The sequence below is a fragment of the Dermacentor silvarum genome, chromosome 3 (assembly GCF_013339745.2).
Source record: "Dermacentor silvarum isolate Dsil-2018 chromosome 3, BIME_Dsil_1.4, whole genome shotgun sequence".
Taxonomy (NCBI): domain Eukaryota; kingdom Metazoa; phylum Arthropoda; class Arachnida; order Ixodida; family Ixodidae; genus Dermacentor; species Dermacentor silvarum.
The window spans coordinates 185,871,461-185,892,092 of record NC_051156.1 but is presented as its reverse complement, the minus strand read 5'-3'; the positions used below and the strand labels follow the sequence as shown (position 1 = coordinate 185,892,092).

At 45.9% G+C, this 20,632-nt stretch overlaps 2 protein-coding genes across 2 annotated transcripts in view; one reads left to right on the top strand and one right to left on the bottom strand.

The window, feature by feature from the left end:
- The window catches only part of LOC119444147 (diamine acetyltransferase 1), a 478,089-nt gene that overhangs the window by 379,704 nt on the left and 77,753 nt on the right, over nucleotides 1-20,632 (bottom strand). The gene's annotated exons all lie outside the window — the stretch shown is intronic.
- LOC119445074 (probable cationic amino acid transporter) overlaps nucleotides 18,439-20,632 on the top strand; it is a 40,335-nt gene continuing 38,141 nt past the window's right edge. Inside the window, exons 1-2 of the mRNA XM_049664869.1 lie at nucleotides 18,439-18,586; nucleotides 18,835-19,028. Coding sequence (XP_049520826.1) covers nucleotides 18,439-18,586; nucleotides 18,835-19,028 — 342 coding nt within the window. The remainder of the gene's footprint in view (nucleotides 18,587-18,834; nucleotides 19,029-20,632) is intronic.

Genomic DNA, 20,632 nt, shown 5'->3' with positions numbered 1-20,632 from the left:
AATATGCTTAAAAGGACACTAAAGAGAACAGTTATTTCTTCTGTATCAGTAAATTACCCTTCTACAATATCAAAAATAGCACTCTTACCGTAATAAGACGCTTAGTAAGCCAGGAAAAGCGCGGTGGGTGACGACACCTCCTTGAAGTTCCGGCACGAGCTCGCTGTGACGTTATAGATCCTGACAGCGTCTTATAGAGCCTAGTGAATTCTTTAGCGGTAAAAATAGACTGCATTGTGTTCTAAAGGAGCCAACCATTGAACATGGCGAGTTTCGGGAACTTTTGCTCAGCCAACGTGGCCTAAATATGAAAAAAAAGTAAGAAAAGTACTTTGATATCCGTGACGTCACTGTGACGTACCGACATTGGAGATTCAACGCAAAATTTAAGAAAAACTGAAACTTAGACCTTCATTTTATCTTCTAATAATCAACCTACTATTTCGAAATTATTGACAACAGACTTTTCAAAGAACGATTTATTCGTCTTAATTGATTTAGTATTTTGCTTTAGTGTCCCTTCAAAGCTTATGCGAAGTTCCCGACGCATTGTCGTTGTCCGTCTTTGCTTCTCTGCTCATTTTTCCAAAGAGTAAAGGAACCTTTCACTGCGTTTGTCAGCGTGTCGCTGCATGCCCTGATAAACCCTATCCTGAAATTTGCAAGAGCATATCTTGTCTTCTTTATTTTGTTTACTTTACATTTCTTCTTAGAACTTTTCGCTACTTGCTCATTTCGAAACATCTGTGCATGTAGTTCACGCGGCCCTTAGCCGACGAAAACGACAAACTTCACAGACGGCCTCGGCACGTCTCTCATTAGAAACTTGTCGCTAGCCGCGTGCTCCTATTCCGTTTGGTTTCCAGGGCTGTTATAACCGAGCGACGGCTTCTAGTTTTCATGCCCCACTTTCGTATTTTTTTTATCCCATAACTTGGAAGTCTCTCTCAATTTCTTTAACGAAAAAGTCCCGTCCGAGCTGGAACGGAATCCAAATGTTAAGACCAGAGCAAGGAACGCGGTGCAGGCGCGCGCACAGCCAACGACGACACTCTTTCGCGAAGCTACAAGACCACGAACTTCCTCCGACCTCACTCGAAGCAGGGAAGCAACGGAAACTGGGTCCTCGCTAAAGTGCGAAGGAACGGCTGGCTCGCGGTTAACGTCGACAAGAAATGGATACAGCCCGAAGAAATTTCTCCCCCTTCCGAACCTTCGTTCGGTTAAGGGCCTAAAAAGGCGTTTTCACTTACTCCGAGAGCGCGGCGTGGCTGCCAACTTTTGCGGACGCTCTGGAGTTCTGGCATATGTCTACGTATACCGCCCGCGCGCGCGCGGCTCTGCGCACGGCACTCGCGCGGTTCTGTGCACTGTATGTATTTGTACGAGGCAACCACCTTCCCTCTCAAAACCGGCTGCCGCAGTGTAGCGCCTACGAGCGCCCCTTAACCCGCCTGTGCGGTTGCCAATCCAATTAAGCCCGCAAAAGTTGGCGAGTCAAGGCGTCTGCCGCTGGTTCACTGAGACAGGCGAGGTTGCCTCAGTATAGGCAGTGACAGGCAACGTGTATGAGCGCACGCACGTGTATTTGCACACACGCGCGCACACGCACGCTCTCATTCGTTCACTGGTCTCTCACTCGCTCGTTCTTTCCCGCTGCGCAGCGTTAATTAACGCACCTGGTGGGAGCACAAGTTTCCAAAGCGTGTGTTGTACACACGCGGTGCTCACGCATATATGAAGTGAGATGGAATTATTAGGTTTAACGACCTATCGCAACACGCATACAACACGGGGCAGGGGGGATGCAGTTTAATTTCAAACACCTGGGCTTTCTTTAACGTGCACCCGATGCAGGATGCACAAGTATTTTAGTATGCGCCTCCCATTTCGGCAATTTACCGTGTGGCGTCTCGAGGCACCTATTAGCTGGAGACACCCTCACGTTGCCGAAATACACCCATTTCCAAGCGTTGAGTGTCCCGTAATGACTCGATCGTGTGGCCGGAAGTGCGCTTGTACCTATTTTACTGGTATACAGTCTGTCTCCCAGAGACACAGTAGATACTCTACAAGCAAGGCCGTCTGTGGTTGGCCAAGGAACCCCCACAAGTAATGTACCCGAGCATCAGGCTTGCGGGCACCTGTCTCATCTTATGGCTGACCCCATCTTATGCCTGCGATTTTTTTTTTTTTTTTTGATTTCATCACACCCCCTAATTCTCAAAAAAAAATGGCTGTTGTATTACTAGCTTATCATAAACGCTAAATAAGTGGTTGCCGAAAAAAGATCAGGAATTGTGAAAAAAAGAAAGAAAAAGCTGCCAGCCCTTCCACTGGGGTGGATATGGAAGACCAGCGAAGCTGTACTATGGTGGGAATTATGTATTTCCAATTATGACTGTTAAGATGTAATGGTGTAATTGTTTATTTGAACTATTAAAAAATTAGAAATATATATGATCCGGTGGTTTTCATTTATTTAGTGACCACAGGGACGATGGCCTTATGGTCGCTACGGTACACCGCCATATAGGGTGTACGACAAAGGTTGGCACGTTCTTCATAAATACGTCCGCCGCGCGCGTTCGGTGCGAACGCGGGCAATACGCCACCGCCGCCGACAACAGTTGTGCGCGTTATTTGTGTGAGCGCACACAACCGCTGTCAAAACACTGGCTACGTGACGGAACGGCTAAACGCCGTTGTCGACACTGTTAGGGGAGAGGCGGCCGGGAGCCCAGAGAGAGTCGGCGACACAGGCGGCAGGAGGCCGGCAGAGCTGCGCGCATGCGCCGCAGTGGGAGAGCGGGCACCCACATGCACAGTCTATGGTGCCTCGATGCCCTCGTCGCCCACCGCTCCCCTTCCACTGGGAAGTCGCGTTTGCTCTCCACCGTGCGTTCGCTCCCCGTGAAAGCGCGCATCCCTCGACTTCGCGCGCTTTCACTCGTACATACAGCATACGGCCAATGAGAGTTTTTTTCGATTACCGAACGCGATCATCGAAGAGTGAGCCCTTAACAGCTTCGCTGTAAAAAAAAAGTGCTGAAAGACTTATGTGCCGTAGACACATGTAAATGCATGTGCCCGTTGCAAGGAAAACATCACAGGTGGTAGAATAAAATATCAAACCACTACATAACTAGACTGCTAAAACCCTAAATGACAGACTACAAGGAAGAATCAAAGGTTGTCACTTAGGCTTCCGCCACGAAACTGAAAACAGAGTTGCAATCACGATATTTTGGGTTTGCATTCCTTCGAAAACTTTTGTGCTTGCCTCACTTCTGATACTTTGTGCTACTTTGCTTAGCAGACACATAACAGTAACCAGACTTTCATATTCGAATACTGTGAAGTAGGTGGTTAGCTTTGAATATTCGAAAATACCAAATAGTTCCGTTTCTAATAGGAATTCGAATAGTTGGCGTGTAGTATTCGATTCATATTCGAAACTTCTAAAATTCGAATATTCGCTCACCCTTATTTCAAACACGATGCTCATGAGAAGCTGAGCCCTATGAAACCGTCTCCTTTTTACTTCGAAGCTGTATGTGGCTAGCCGATTCGTCCCTCTGTCGCCTGTACGCCAAAAACTATCATCAACACCAATGGCTCGAGTGTCGTCTTCTTCCACAGCTGGCTCCGTTGCCGCTCATCATTCCAGCGTAGAGGAACGTAAAATTTATTATCAAATCGATAAGATTTGAGTCGTAGAATCAGGAATGCATCGGCGAATTTTGCTTCTTTTCTGTCGTCGTAAAGGGGAGGCCGCGTTTACGAGGGTGTGAGCCATCGCTTAAGGGGGTATGAGCCATTCATTGTCTTACGTGACGGACAAATTTAATTTTGAAGAATCGCAAGCGGCAATATGACAGCGGCGGACTGCGGGCATACCGTCAGTGATGTACTCGTTCTCTCCGTCGCAGCCGAACGTGTGTGTAACCTCATTAAGAAATACAAAGACGTAACCAATGATTGAGAAAGACTGTAATGAACCGTCGGGAATAACCCAGTGATAAACACCGGGACCGCACGTTTCAGCTTTGCTGGTTAACCACCTGTATGGAGTGCTTGGGCGGTGATAATTTTTTTTTAACACGAAAGTGTTTTATGCCGGGGTCCACCAAGACTTCACTGACGTATTTCCGTCACGGAAATACGTCATAGAACATAATACAAAGAAAGAAACCAGAAGAAAAAGTTCCACAAACATGCAAAATTTGGAAATCGAACCCACGACCTCTCGGTCCGCGACGATAGATCGCCGAGCGTTTAACCCATTGCGCCACAAACGCATTTGCAGAGAGCTACACAGACGCGCCTTATATATCTAACACTCCTCCGTGTACCCGCGCTCTTGCTCGGGGCGGTGCCGCCGCCTACGAGCAGAAAAGAGAAGTACTGCATTATGACACTAACGCGCACCGACAGTGAACGCTTCGGTGGTCTCAGCACTACGACGCCTCGACGCCAGCATTCGAAGGGACGCTGGCATCAAGAAGCACTACCAACGCCACCTAGGTGGCGTTCACCGTACTCAGCACAGCGGAGCGTGGCCTCCGCAATTAGCTCTGAAAATGTTTCTGAAGTTGATCGCGGAGGCTGCAATTACGACGCGCTGTACGCGCTCATTTGACTCGGTGACGATTCAGTTACGTGCTTTGTCTTGCGCGTTGTATTAGTGTGTCAGTTACGTGCTTCGTCTTTCGCGTTGTGCTAGCGTGTGCAGCGTAGTGCAGCTTCCATATGCACGACGGTTGCTCATGGTCATCGACGTTGGTAGTCGTGATGGAGGAGACGTGCCACCAGGCGTCAGCGTGGGTGCATCAACGCCTAAGGGCGCTTTAGCCACAAAACACCAATAGACATTATATATCAATGTGCAATAAACATTACACTACTTCTGTGAAGACACGTTTCACTTTCGTGTTCTATACCGATTCCTATATAAAAGGGATCAACCACATTTTTTAAATTTCGCTTTAATTCACAAGTAATATGCCAAGCACAACATGAATCAGTGGCGTAGCACTGGAATTTCAAGGGAGCTGCCTCGCCTAAGAACTATAGCCATAGAGAAAGAAAAAAAAAAGTTATGTTTTCCTTAGTTCCATCCAGCGGCAACGTGCCTACCACACAGAACGCTCGTTTTAGATGTCCTGGAAACTTTTGTAAGCAGTGCGAGAGACAAATATGAGCTGCCATGCAGAAGCTAGTTTGCATTCCGGTTTGAACGCGTGTGCTTTGGTAGAAAACACGAGTCTAGTTCGGGTGGCACTAACGAGCATAGCCGTGCTGCGATCTTCCATAAAATAGCAGCCATAGCTTCTGCGGAATGCGCCGCGTTCGGTAAAACGTCACGCTCTTTTTCACCTAAAACCGTGCACTCAAGGCGAAACAAGGACGATCACCAGGCAACGAGTTTATCGAAGCTGATTACAATTTACACGCAATTGATTTCCTTATTCAATTCGCCGATGCATTCCTGATTCGCATGCTCACGTGCACTTATACCAATGGCGACAGCCAATGATGAGACAGCCACATATATTAGATTGCAATCGCAGACCACTCTTCTGTCTAAGAAAGGGCTTTGAATGTTAGGCCTCTCGAGTAGCTGACGTCATCTACAGCTTTCGGGAGCGCTGCACCGCAATATCGAGACACAGTGCATATCATTGAGCACGCAATGTTCGAAAACGCGCCCGTTGGCACTTTTTTTCGCCGCTGGACTCGCTCGTAAGAAGAGAGCGCAGTTATCTTCGCGGCGTAGCAGGCACCATATTGTTTGTAGCAGACGATAGCGATTGCTTCGCATTTGGGTCAAGCCAATCCGGCATTGTTCGCGGTCGATAATTTCTTTTGTTTTATTTGGTACTTCATGCATCCACTTTCTAACGGCAAGAAATCCATGGGCTTTGTGGCACACTGCTGTATGGGCTTTGTGGCGCACTACTGTGGCCACTACTGTACCGAACAAGCTGGGCTGCCTATTTTGTTGTAAGTAAATGAATACTCGAGGGGATGGCAAACTCGGTCAGGGATGGTATAGGCGTTTGCATCTATTGTGATGGAACTTATGCGATTCGCGATTATTGCACATGCGCGATCGCCCCCCTAAAAGGTGATAAATATGAGAAAGGCGAAAATAGGGTCCCAGACAAGTCATTCTCCCGAAGAGCTGAATTTGGCACTGACGACCACGACGTTCAAATTAGCGTGTCACTCAACATCTGTTGGGTGTCGCCATCACCGGTTTGCATCTTCAGTGCTTTTTTCTTGTTTGTCTGTTAGCCTTCTTTTGCTCTGGTTTGCCCGACAACTATAAAAAAGTTTTAGTAAACATAAACAAAAACAAGTAAGCATCAAGGTAAACGAGTTTTAGTAAGTACCTGTTGTATCTCGGTCTCAGTGTGTGTACTTGTTTGCGCTTCACCACCATTGTTATTTGATGCTGCATGTTGGTTTTTATGGATTATGCTGATTAAACTCACAAAAAAAAGAAGGACAATGTGAAAACGTTCAACTCATGTATATTTGTCATGTTTATCCTGTTGCCGTCTTCATCTTTTTATCGCCTCGTTCGCGTTTATTTAATACTTTCGTTTGTACATTATATACCAACTACAGCCAAACAATAGAACATCTGCAACGCTTGTTCTTCGTAGCGACCGTATAGCACGACTAAGGTGGCCTTTTCATAGAAGCGTAGCGTTTTCTGCTCAGCGCTTTCATCCATCGAACTGTTCCGCTGAATGGCAACGGGCTGGCAGTTTCAAGCTTCCATAAAGCCGCCGTCGCTGCAGACGCCTCAGTAAATGAGCGAACTGCTGTCGCTAATAGATTAAAACGCTATTGCGCAGTGAACTCTACCTTCATCGACCATCGAGCCAGTACTTATACGAGAGGGCTTATAAGGGACAGGGAGTACGAGACGGTGCTTTCGCGCTCGCTTCTACCGAGTTGAGCAGTGCGCTAAGTCGACACGAGGTGCGGTGCGCCTAAGGGTGTGATTTAAATCAACGCAAGATCGCGTTGCAGTTTCGAGAAAGGTCCGCCAAAGCTGCTTACGAAACAGCGCCGCTAGAGGGCGACGGTTGTACTTCAAAACGACCTCCTCACCTCCTATAATGCATACCTCCAACTTCTCGACGCTGCATGCCGCGTTGTATGCGGCATGTTTGCGAACTACCTATACCTGTGCGCGTTGCCAAGGGTGCAACGCTCTCCAGACGAGCTTATATCGTGTCGCCTCATTAGCCGCACCTGAAGGGCGAAAAAGCTGGAGCGGGAGGGAGTCTCAGGGGAATGGAAAGTATAAATGGAAATGGTGGAAGAAATTAGTGAAGGGGTAAGAAGTTGAAGCGCTAAATGAGAGGGAAATGATGAAGGGGAAAGCGGTAATGCGGCGATAAGCGCGTGTGCGCATGGCCAAACGTTTGCGCATTCCATTTGCTGCTTGAGTCTAGCGCGCCACCCAGGCGTATCGTCCGATGAGTGACATTCGTAGGTAGCTGCGCCCGCGCGATTGCCTTTTGTAGGCCTTGCAGTCGACAAAGACTATGACCGCTCGAAACACGAAGAGTATAGTATAAACTCCTGTCAGATTAGTTAGTATAGATAGATAGATAGATAGATAGATAGATAGATAGATAGATAGATAGATAGATAGATAGATAGATAGATAGATAGATAGATAGATAGATAGATAGAGATAGATAGATAGATAGATAGATAGATAGATAGATAGATAGATAGATAGATAGATAGATAGATAGATAGATAGATAGATAGATAGATAGATAGATAGATAGATAGATAGATAGACGAGCAGTGTAGTGACACCAGACTTGTAGGAAATGAGTTACGTGTAATTAATTACTTGTCATCAAAATATTTTTCGCATTTTTTAAAATTGAGCTATTACTTTGTTTACTCGGTAACGCACTCTAATTTAACTACTTTTGTCAGTAACCGATTACATGTAACCACTTACTTTATTGACGAGACAAGCTGCAACCGGTTCGAGGACTTGAATTTGGCGCCAAGTAATGGTATACAGTAGAAAGCCCGTGAGATCCTGTCACGCAGCAGCCTCGTGACTGCGCATGTTGAGAGAAGTAAGCCTGAGGGCTCGGTAATTGTTTCCGCACTGAAACGGGTGCTGGCATGTCTCGATAGCAAAGACCACTTTGGACGTTAATGCTAGGAAATCACGTACAGACCGGGGTTTTTTTTTTAGATTTTCCTAAGCCCGACAGAGAGCGTCTTCTTAAAGTACCAGTAACGATGAAGCGTTGCGCTTCATATAGGATCCAGATGCTGAGAAACCACATTCGTGTGCGCAAGATTCGTATACATTACAACACATCCTACCCTCCACTGCGCAGCTCAAGCTAATTGGCTAACCTCCAACTGTTAAACGAGCTTGCCGAAATTAGCACAGTTGTTAAACTGAAGCTATCGTCTTGGTCAGTTTGTGTGGCTTGGCACAACGGTGGTAAAACGCAAATGCAGTCAGAGTCGGTGGTGAAGTTCAGTTGTTGATCCTGTTTGTCTGAATGTACGGCCACTGTAACGACGATCACGTGAATAACAATTTCGCTGACACGTACCGTCTGCACCGATTGAAGCGCGAGAAAGAAAAAAAAAAAAAAGCTGATCACAACACTTCTTACGCGTAATTCTATGAGAGTGCGACATTCTATCATTCCGTAGATGGTGTCTATCTAAGCGTGGCATAGTCCCAGACGCACGTTTTGGACCCTAAATTAAGTCACGGTTACAAATTAGGGCGATCATGGAAGTCCGACAAGACACTCTAATCGTTTTTAGGGTAGCAAATCAGAAGTCTTTCTTCCGGTTAACCTCCCTGCCTTTACAGTCTCATTTCTCTCATTCTAGTCATATTCATCTTCGCGTTTGAATTTATGCTGATAGCTCGCTTGATAGTAAAGCTATTGCAGCAGCTCTTTAAATTTTAATTATTTAGGGCTTCTACTTCAGCTGACGTCTAAATTTACATGTACAAACTGCTGTTTATATTTTAATAGCGTTCTTGTATGTTCTGTGATGCCATTTTTGTTTAACCAAAGCTCCCAAGCTTTTCCTTAATTTTTGTTTACATTGAAAATATCTATTGTTATCCTTATCAATTACTTTTGTTGATTTATTTCTTTGTTTTGCTATACACAGTGATTAGTATCTACAGCTATATACTGGGTGTTTCTGCGATGACTGAGTAATTTTTTAAAGATCACCTGTGGCAGATAGCAGAATTCTAATCCTTGAGCTGCATTGCTGAGACAGGAACACATTATTTGCATGAGAAATCTAAAAGCATAATCGAATATCCAAACGAAATTCACTCAATAGGTTTTTAACTAATTACCTTGGAGCACATCTTGCAATTTTGAATTTGTAGACGGGAAGTTCGCAAGGCGAATCCAATTGGAACGGATTCTCAGGATGACACCAGTTTTGAGATAATAATTCTAGAACTTTGCGAAGAAATACACTGGCGGTCCATTTACTTTCGATCTTCAATGCATAAAACTGGCGTTTCATTAAAAAAGTAAGTGGAACGAAAATGCGTTTTATAGCGCAAGTTTGATGGCGCATATCTCGAAAACTGATGCCATCCACAGATTTCTTTTCGAGTGGATATGTCTTGCGGTCTCGCCGGCTAGAATGTGTAAATCTCAATATGTGCCGTAATGTAATTAGTTCAAAAAACTAATCAGTAATTTTTGGTAATTTAGTACATTATGTATTTCGATTTCTCGTGCGAGTAATGTCCGCCTTTTCGAGTAGACCAGCTCAAGAACTACAGCTGTCATAACTGGCACAGGCATCCTTTTTTTATTAATTACTTATTGTCTTCGTAGAAACACATGGTATAGTTTCTTCGCTTCGCGGTGTGTAACATCCCAATCCCACGCTACCTCACAGTAACGCCTAAATGGCGCTGCGCGTAACGGTGTAAATAACTAGCGCATACATACATTCGACGTAGTCGACTTAACAAAGTTTCGTGACGTTGCTGAGCACGGCCACGTTATACGCGCTTTTTTTTTGCCAGCACAATCTTCCGGCGCGAGCGAGCGCGCAAGAAAAGCACACACTCCAAAGGGCGAAAAAGAAGAAGCATCCATTTTGCTGGAATGCACCCACCCGGTGAGCGCGTCGCCGTCGTCGTTATTATAGCATGACGTCTCTTTCTCGCTTCCCCCTCTCCCTCCCTCCCTCCCTCCCTCCCTCCCTCCCTCCCAAAAATATGAATAAAGGATCGAGCGAGACAGCCCCAGATAGCGAGATGCACGCGGCGCTAATGAGCACGTGCCTCCGTCGCCGCCGCCACGGCATACACATACTGCACACGTCATGGGCTTGGAGACACCTCTCCCATGCAACGCGACAGCTAGCTCTGCCCCTGTCACCTAATCAGGCCAAGTGTGCGTCGCCGCTCTTGCTACTACTGCTACTGCGTGGCGCCGCGCTTGGTGCAGCTCGGCCCTATTCGCTGCTGCCGTTTCTGCACCCGCTGTACCGTGTTTATTCGCGTGCAAGTTGGGACACGGACGTACAGGTCAGCTCGGCTATGAGCTTGGATGCACGTGTATATAGGGACTACGAGTGAACTTACTGGAGCATAGCCCGGCCCCCGCTTCCACGCATATAACCGCCTTTTATGTGAGAAAACGGGTAACTTTCAAAGGAGCGTGTCCGTCTTTCCGTGTATTAGAGTTCACGGGATGAAGTTGTCAGTTCACTCACGCGAAGAGTACTAGTGTCGAAACTTGACAGCTAATCATGGCCTTGAGTGAGCAAAAAAAAAAAAAAAGGAACGGAAAAGAGAACGTAGGGATGTTAACCATACAAGCGTCTGATTGGCTATAGCCTATATTCGCTGGGGAGAGGAGAATATGAAGAAGAGGGAGAGATAGGAAGGTAGTGAATGTATGCCTGACAGAACCATGCAGTCAAAGTCGGTCGCACGCATCAGTCGTTCGTAAAAAGCACCAACGTGCTTTCACCGCCTTGTGCGCCAACGAGTGATTGGGACGGTGTACCAGCAACGTCCGAACGGACAGCCCCGATGCGCTAGCGACTAATTGTCCTTGCGGATTACATTGCGGACCGTGGCGCAAAGAGTGGGCGATGTTCTCTACGTTGCCGCAGACATCGCGCGGAGCCCTGTCAGCCGTTCCAATTAGTATTGCGTAAACGTTTATGAAGACAACTCTTAACCACAGCCGACACGGAAGCCATTCATCACGTTGTCTGGGTGGGTGTCAGTGTTACAGCGAGGGATATTGTTCTTGTAGTTTAGTGCGCCTTATAAACGAGGTATTCCACTTTGGCAACCAGACGGCGTGCCAGGTTGCGAAGCTGCCTTGCAGCATCTGTCCGATAGAGAGCAGAATGGGAACGCAATATGGATTTCTTACACGTGATGCTTGAGCAGACTTGTCGGTGCAGTCATTCCCACTGAAGCTCAATGGCCAGATTACCATTGAAGATAACTTTCGCTTCTTGTTTATTCTACAGTGATGGAGAATTTCCAACCCCATTTCTCTCTCTCTCTCTCTCTCGGCATGCGAACTTGCCGTGAGCAAGTGAATTTAGAAGCTAACGATGGGCTATCAAAGTCCGGTGCTTAAATTTGTGTTGCAGAAGTAAATTTGGGGGAGGAGGGTCTGCTGGGGGATGGAGGAGGAATCCCTTTGACGAAGATGAGGCGACCTTCTTTCTGCCTCGGACTCACCTAATTGTCCTCGCTCGATGATGATATCTTAGTTCTGTATTAACTTTGGAGAAATAATTGCGGGAGGAATAAAGGTCGGTCTATATTCGCAGAAATACGGCAGATTCAGTTGTGCTCGGGGTCTCGGGCGTCGTGAATATGACCGACGAACTGCCGCCGCCGTACCGTCACGCCACGTCATGCGAGTGCGTGCTTCGGGAACGCGGACGAAACCGAGGGTGCGCGGCGCTACGCCGTAGGCCGCGACCTCGTCATTCCCCATCCCGCGGACAGCACCGGCGCATTTTGGATGGCGTTAGAGCTAGCCAACGCCCACCGTGTTCCAAGCCTCGTTTTATTTCTTCTTTTTTTTTATGTCTGTGCCATTTGCCACGGTGCTTGGCTTGCTGCTGTAGGCCTAACTGTATACGAACGCCACCTCTACAGTGCCGAGAAACCATCTTAGCGATGAACCCCGCCTGCTCTGTGTGGTATTTTTGCTAAATTTTGACTTGGAGTCAACTAGACCGGAAAATATCCGTCGGTCTCTCATTATGACTGTGTGAGGTGTGTGTGTGTTCGTTTGTTTGTGTGTGTCTGTGTGCGTGTGTGTGTGCGTGTGCGTGTGTGTGTGTGTGTGTGTGTGTGTGTGTGTGTGTGTGTGTGTGTGTGTGTGTGTGTGTGTGTGTGTGTGTGTGTGTGTGTGTGTGTGTGTGTGTGTGTGTGTGTGTGCGCGCGTGTGTGCGTGCGTGCGTGCGTCTAAAACTGGAGAGAGACACAGGGACAAAACATTGTACTATGGTTAGACACAGCAACTGTACGCGTCTTAATGACACAATGCCTATACATGCCTATATACCGCTCAATTCTGAGAGCGCCGTGAAACTGCTGCGTCAGAGCTCTTTTCTTACACGCTACATCGTCTCAGTGACACATTTCAATTGCGCCACTTGACTGCAGAATTGAATAAGGCACTTAAAGTTCTCTTGGTGAAATAAATTAATGTATGCGGACATTCCCGTCATTCGTATTTTCGAAGCCCGATATTGTACGAAACATGCCAGAACACTTGTAGTGCCATGCTGACGTGACTGATTTTATTTCTAAACGTACTTCACAATGCATAGAGCACAGCAACAGCAGAATTTTCACTATTATCTGTGTGGAAATAACTGCAGCGTTTAAACGTTTAATGGGGGAAAAAAGCAGTTCACTCACGTCATCCTCTTCTTTATTTCGTGTTTGTTGGCGCGCTCTTTAAAATGTGGCGTCCTCGGGAGACTAGCTCTATCTGACAGCGTCAGTGAGCCCGGCATTTATTAGTCGGCCGGCGCTGTTTACTCTGGGGAGCTGTTTCGACGGCTGGCTGTTCACCGCACCCTAACAGCGGCGGTGTCGAGTTACGCGCTCGGCAGATCCCCGTGCCAAAAACTGTCACCCTTGACAGCAAGCACGCCTCATCTGTCGGTGGTGCTCAAAGCTCGCTTGTTGCTGTGTCGTTCTTGCCTGTAAGGGTGGTGATTATTTATGCGCGGCTCTACAATAGATGTGACCCTGATCGATTCAAAATAGCCGAAGGGGAGAAGGGCGATCGTTCTCTCTGTCGCTGGTTAACGGGTTTAAATAAACGTAAAAAAAAGAAAGAAAGAAGAGCAGCCGTAAACACGAGGACAAGACAGCGACGAGACCTGTTTACCGCTGTTGTTGTTTTTTGTGCTAACATGTACCAACAGGCCTAGCTCACCACTTTGTGAGGGATTTACAGCTCTTTCAGAGAGGGAGTGCGTGTAACAAACAGTCCGTTTAGTGCAGCCGAGAACGTTTTCGCGCTTTCGCATTGTGAACGACAGATGCGGCTTTCTTTATTGAAAACTAAAGAGACTTGGTGTTGTGCCGTGAAAGCAGTGATGACTAAACCCCTTAGATTGTTCGAAAAAATAAGCGGCTGGCGCGAGTTGGTGCTGGTTTTTTGCGGTACGCGATCACACGCATACGTAAGGAGAACCGATGTGATGCATTTCGTTCCCTGAACCCCCATCCGTGAAGGTTTTCGCGGCATACAATTTCCGAGCACAAATGAAATCTTGTTGAAGCTATTGCATCATCGCTACAGACGAAATGCGCAGTAGACACTTTCCCACGTGACCGCCACACAGCTTACCTCTATTCCAGAAAGAACAATTAAGGCGCGAGGAAAGTTATCATTCTGGCAACATTACGTGCTCCGAAAGCTCGGCTGCACCTATATGAAAAGTAAATCCTGTGTTCAGTGATTATTACGGAATGCTTTAATATATTCCAGCCGAACAAAATCAGTTCACTGGCCCAAGGTAGCTCGGGGGCGAAAGAATAAGGACGTAAATAAGAACCGATTTGTTATATAGTTATCAATCAAGGCTGTTGGAATTCCATATACGTTTTTCTGTGAGTTTTAAATGGTGTCTATAGACACCTCAAGGGGCTCATGGCGTAACGCACGTTGTCGACAATGTTTAAGGGCTTCTTGGAAACAGCCTATTCTTAAGTCTTCGAACCACATTATACAAAAAAATGGAGTTGTAAACGGCCTTCTTTTGTTGACAGATTACAAACTACACATAGCCGAAGTGAAAATCTATACGAAGACAAGCAGAGCAGTCTGCAAGAAGTCCGTGGATAGTCCATAGACTCTCTAAATTCATTTATTTAAGGACAGCTAAGCACTTTGCGTGCTCAAATCTTTCGCGCGGTCCCCATTACATATCGACGATTTATTATAAGGTTGCTCAAAAACTCTTCTGTCGATTACCTTGAACATGATTCTTTCCTGATCCGGGAGGCTTTTTGCGATCAGTTTGACGGGAGTTTGGGTAGCATCGTATTTCTGGCGATTGATAATGCATAGCGGAGTTGTTTAAGGGCATTGTGTCGGGAGACTGGACGGGATGTGGCATGGGAGCTAGAGAGAGAGAGAGAGGGAGAGGGGAGGAAGAAAGGGTTGGGAGGTTAACCAGACTTTGTCCGGTTTGCTACCCTACACGTGGGGAGAGGGATGGGGGAGCTAGATGGCTCACAAGCTGTACGCGCTTCCATACTGTTGCGCATCCTTGTGCGTGTCGTCCTATTCAGTCGTCTAACACTGCGATTTCAATGATGACGTACTAAACGACACACGCATGGATTTTAGCTTGCTTAGACAATACTGAAAGGGGGCGCTTTGGATAGAGCTATTGCCGGCAATCCCCCGCAAAGCTCGATTCGGTTGCCACCAACATCTTCCTCTTTATCCAGGCAGAAGTGCTAGAAAAAAATCACAATACAAAAATTCCTGTTGGTGAACAAAAGTCACAGTTTTGCCCGAAAGGCGCAACATCGATTGCGATAGCAAATTAGTAGACAGTTGTACGAAGTAAGGCTATTAGTTTTATCGGCCGTATGAACTTGAAAGCAATCGCTTACTAACTCAATTAACAAGCACGGTGTCACGCGCGCACAGGCAAACAGGCTTTATACGGAACATCACGGCAACGGCAGAAATGCGCTTGGAGTGTCCATTTAATTGCTATATCGCAATAAAAGAAATTGAACTCCGGTGTCTAGAGTGCCAAATCCATGATACAATTACGAGACACGTCGTAGTGGAGGACTCCGGATAAATTTTGACCACTGGGAGTTCTTTAAGGTATACCTAAATCTAAACACATGAGCGATTTTTTTTCTTCCTTTTTTTGCATTTCGCGCCCTTTGCAAAACGGCCGCCATGGCCGGAATCGATCCCGCGACCTCCAGCTCAGCAGCGGAACCCCACAGAGCGGCTAAGCTACCGTGGTGGGTCTGTCTGTCGATCCACGTCGCACTTCTGTACTCTCTGACCTCAGCACACGAATCCAGCGATGAGAGGAAATTGAGAGCCGTCGGAACCAAAATGAAGACGAATGGAGGGCTTCGTGAAATATCATGTTCCACACGTTTCTTTAACGCACCCTACGGCTCGATCCGCGAATCCTTTTGTATAGAGCCACGAATGCTGTTGCTTCATTGTGCAACCCTTGACTCCGCTGTACGAAAAAGTGAGCTTCCTTGCTAATAAAAAAAAAAGTAAACTGTGTCATATACTCTTTGTCTCCCTTCTTTTACTCTGTCTCTCTCTTATTTTTTTGCACAGAACGACTAAACATACCGGCAAAGCTGCGTAATAATATAACAAAGTTGGAAATGAATGCCGCTGCAAAGCCCCAATGTACAGCATCAATTTCTCTCTCCCGCTTTTCTTCGCACTCGCAATTTAAAACGACGCCGACGATACATCTCCAGTGTCTGAAGTTCAAGACGCGACTACTGACTCTCATTAACGACTGACTTTTCAGTTGCACATCCTCGTCCTGCTTCCGTAATGGCCTTTTTTTTTTTTTTTCGCTCTATCTTTACTCGCGCTCTCCCGTAAAATCATTTCGACTCTCTGCTATCATACTTCAAACACCCACGATAATAGTCGTTCTGTCACTCCCCCTCCGCCTCCACCCCCCCTCTTTTCAGAATTCATTAGAACCAACGCACCCATTCGAAAATCTCCTGGGAGACGAAGTACACAGAGAAGCTGAGGCTGTAGAGATTTGTTTCTTCAGTGGCCTCTGCTTCGTATCTCACGTCTCATTTTGCAAGCGACAAATTACGCTTTCCTCTCATTTTTTTTTTTTTTTTTTTTTTTACGCGTGCTTACCAATCACACGCAACTGTTTCTCGTCTGGTCTGAGCCATTTGTATTCTCGGCGCGAAATACCCGGATGTCCATAAGGCTCCTCAGAAGCTACCACACCGATGGCAAATATGCCGCTCGCGATGCGCAGTTTCGTATTTGCAAGCTAAGTAGGTACAGCATGCTTCGAAGGACTTCGAAAGTTCTATTTCTTTTTGCACCTCATTGGAGACGCGTCATTAATTCACGTGCTTTAGTGCCTCCGATATATGACGCTTTTAATTTAATCAGGAATAATATCGCAACTGATGGGAATCGCTGTGTCATACTCTTACGGCGCAGCTATTTTACATCTCGGCTAATAATGTTTTCCCCAGTACAGCCCGCATACGTAATATAGGTGTAGGCAGAGCTTTGATGCTTGCGAAGTGCCGCATGCGTTAATGACTCCAAGTATACGGAAAAATAAAACCTGTACGTCCGTGCGCGTCGACGTTTCCAGAATAACTTTCTTTTTTATTCTTGTTGTATAATATAAATTGTTTTATAGCTTCGTGACATTTCGAGCCGCGTTGGATGCAAGGCAAGTAATCAAAACTGTGCATGTTTTTAGCTGTCGAAAAATAATTACTTTAATTAAAGGCTGGAACACGTTTGCCGAGCTGTCGGCTTGGCACGGCTCATTAGCCGTTGAGCGCATTACCACAGGTAATGGGAACACCAGAAGCTTAGTAATGATAGCTGCCCTCCGCGTTTCATTACTTCCGAATATGCGTAATGTGGAGAAATTCTGAGTGCGTGGTATTTTCACCGCGTTTTAGTGAGCGCTCCGCCTATTCTCCAGTTTTTTATTAATCGTCTGCACGCGGGGGGTTGTTTGCAGAGATTATGTATGGACACCCTACAATGATAACAGCTGCTGAAAGCGTGGACACCGTATGGAAACGCTATATGTATACTACCGATCTTACGGAATATCACTGACAATATGTTAACCCCTAAAACTGCACTGTCTTTCTTGTATTCTTTATTTTTTATTTAGGTGCAACTATAAAAAAATGTGGGCTATATTCGAGCCAGCTATTCGAAGAGAGAGAAAATTGAGTTACCCTTTTTTTCCCCACATAACACGTACATACAAACCACACACAAACATACCGATACCTACACCTACAAAAAATATATATATATATAGGCGCAAAAAATACAAAAAGTGAAGCTAACTAAATAGCTGTCCCATATTCTCATGCACTAGTTATAGAAGTTCCCTGCTAATACTGTGCAATAAAAAAATAACTGTATACACGCACAAATATGAATGTCTTGTTGGTCCTAGTCCTAGAAGCAAACAATGAATTTAAATATACTGCGCACAAATAGGCGAATCAAATCAATATAATCGCGTTGCTGTTTACAAGAAAATACCGTATAGCTGTCAAATTCAAAGCTTTTTCATATAAATACATAAATGAAGTGTTTCTCAGGTGCCTTCTTATCCTTGCAGCGTCTTACATCCATTGGAGTGTCCTTCTTGTCGCTGCGACATTTGATTTTGTTTATTATTTTTTATCCTGATACATGTACTCATTACTAGCGATCATTTTATTGGATAATTAATATCGCATTGTACCGCTAATTATTTTGTGTTTTTTTTTTCGACACAGTAAGTTTATTTTATGGGGTTGGGAGCAGAACCAAGTCACGCAATAGCGGCTTTTCTTCGCATGTCCTCAGCCGTGTGCTCTCAAAGTGGTATTCCGCATTCTGTTGTACATAGAGGTCTAGAATTAGGCAATAGATAAAAAGTTGGCAGTCACATTAGCATACGCTAAAGAGGATTATAGCGGAAGCCTGCACGCTCACGAGACATTTATCAAGTAACTTGACATTCTCATTCGAGTGCGTTGTGACTTCCTATTACTTGTTTTCTCCCACCAAAGCTCGTGCGTTCGAGTGCCTTAATTAACTCTACCTTAATTAACTGTGTATCAATTAACTTCGCCTTATTAACATGAAGGTCGTGGTTTCGACCATCCATGGTGGCACCATCAATTTTGGTGCCATAACGCCGGACGCTCAAGTTTTCCACCAAAGCTCATCGGTTCTATTCCGACCAATGATCATCGGGTTGACCATCAATGGTAGCACCATCAATTTTGGTGCCATCAATTTCGGTGTCATTGAGTGGCGATCGTCTTTGCAAACTCTCCCTACATATACGAAGCCTTTGCGAATCTATCACTGAGATAACTCTAACCTTGGGAGTGGTTAATCATTTTTTTTTCTCTAAGGTGTCAAAGAAGTGCTTGCCACGTGTATCGCGCATGACACCGCATCGCACGCTCTGGTTGCCGCCTGTTGATGAGCCGCTCAATGACAGTGTGGACGAACTTCTTTTGCTGCGCAGGTCTGTGCTACTCGGAGCTGTCCACGCGGTTCCCGAAGGCCGGCTCGGCGTACGTGTACGTGTACGCCACTGCGGGCGAACTCCTGGCCTTCCTGGTTGGCTGGGCGCTGGTTCTAGAGTACGCGCTAGCCGCGTGCCTGTCGGCAAAGGCCCTCAGTCGCCACCTGGCGGCCCTCTCGTTCAGCGCCATCAGGGTACGTACGGTGCCCAACTGTCATCATTTGTGGCGTAGCTCGAAAATCGCTCTAGAAGCGACCGCGCTCGACAAATTGGACGATCGCCCTATGACGGAGGAGAGAATAGCGTAAGGATACTGGTTCAAAGCGAGTTCGACACAGAAGGAGTTATTTCGACACATAAGGACTTGGAAACTGTGTGACATACTCTAAAAGTTGTAGCACGTTCGGAATCGGGATCTGTTTATTCAAGACAAAAACCTGGATAATTACATGATAAGTATATGCACAAGGAGTTCCCGTAGTTAGAAATTGAAATGGGGCCTCCTTACATCGCGTTAAGTCTGCTCACTTTTTTTTTTTTTTTGCTGTATTTATAATTTCTCTCGTTCTACATTTATTCACTTTACCTCTTCCCTCGAAATAGGGTAGCCAGCTCGTATTTCTATTCTGGCTAACCTTCCTATGTTTCCCGCGCTTTTTCCTCCTCCTCCTCCTCCGAGACTCCTAGAGCGGCGCAGGCGCTTATATGTTTATACTCCTATAACAGCAAAGTGAAAGTGTTCGCGGCTATCTTGTTAGTCAGTTCAAATCAAATTAAAGAGCTTCATGGCACAAAGCAAATCAGGAGCTATAGGAGACTAGGAAACTTCAAGCGTTCGGGTCCCTTATTTACACGCATCGAGAAGACATAGACGCAGACGCTTCAACGGCTTCGTTCTTTTTGAAATGTGTGTTCAATTTCTTTTTCTTTTCTTTTTTTACCCCTTAGAGGGCTGCGATTTAGTTTCCTAAAGGAAGATTAGTTAGCTGTTTATGTGGAGGTATACGGACTGAATTAGTCGATTGAAGTGTAGGATAAGTGCGCAGGTCTCTTGCCAATGTACAGGGCAGACACGCGTGGCCATAGCGGAGCTAAGCGTACAAGTTGAGCGGGAACCATATTGAAAGTGCTTCCGACGCGTTCTTGACGTCGGGTATATTTGCAAGTGCGCGATGACGGTTGTTTAATCTTCATCGGTATGGGTTCCATGCATAGTTACTGATCGGGGCCGCTCCCTCCCTATTTCCTTCGTGTCCTTGTGTGTATATGTGTACAAACCAAATAATAATAATAATAATAATAATAATAATAATAATAATAATAATAATAATAATAATAATAATAATAATAATAATAATAATAACTCGCGAAGTTTTGCGCTCGTTAAGTGCTCCTAATTTTGCCGTTGGCGGTCGTCTACGCTAATATAAGATGGCCAGCATTAGGATTGGCTCAAACTTGCTCTTACGAACAATTCTAGCTTAAGATATTTTCAGAGCAATAGCGCTACTACTCCAGCTTTGTAATCCGGAAAACGCCTGGTTCTGTAAATCTCAAGTTCAAGCTGAGACAAGGTTAAACGGGGACTTAACCTGCCACTACCGTCGGCTGCTACGCATACGAAGCGTGGGCGCCCATGCCTTGAAAGCAATCTGCGATGTGGACAAAGTGCGTGGTCGCGTGGGCCTCATCTTCAAAGCGATCTGCGATGTGTACGAAGTGCGCCGAGTGCTGGTAGCTTCGTACGCGCTGTGCTTTCCACGTTTAGTTCGCATTGAAGCGAGACGCAGCATGAAGG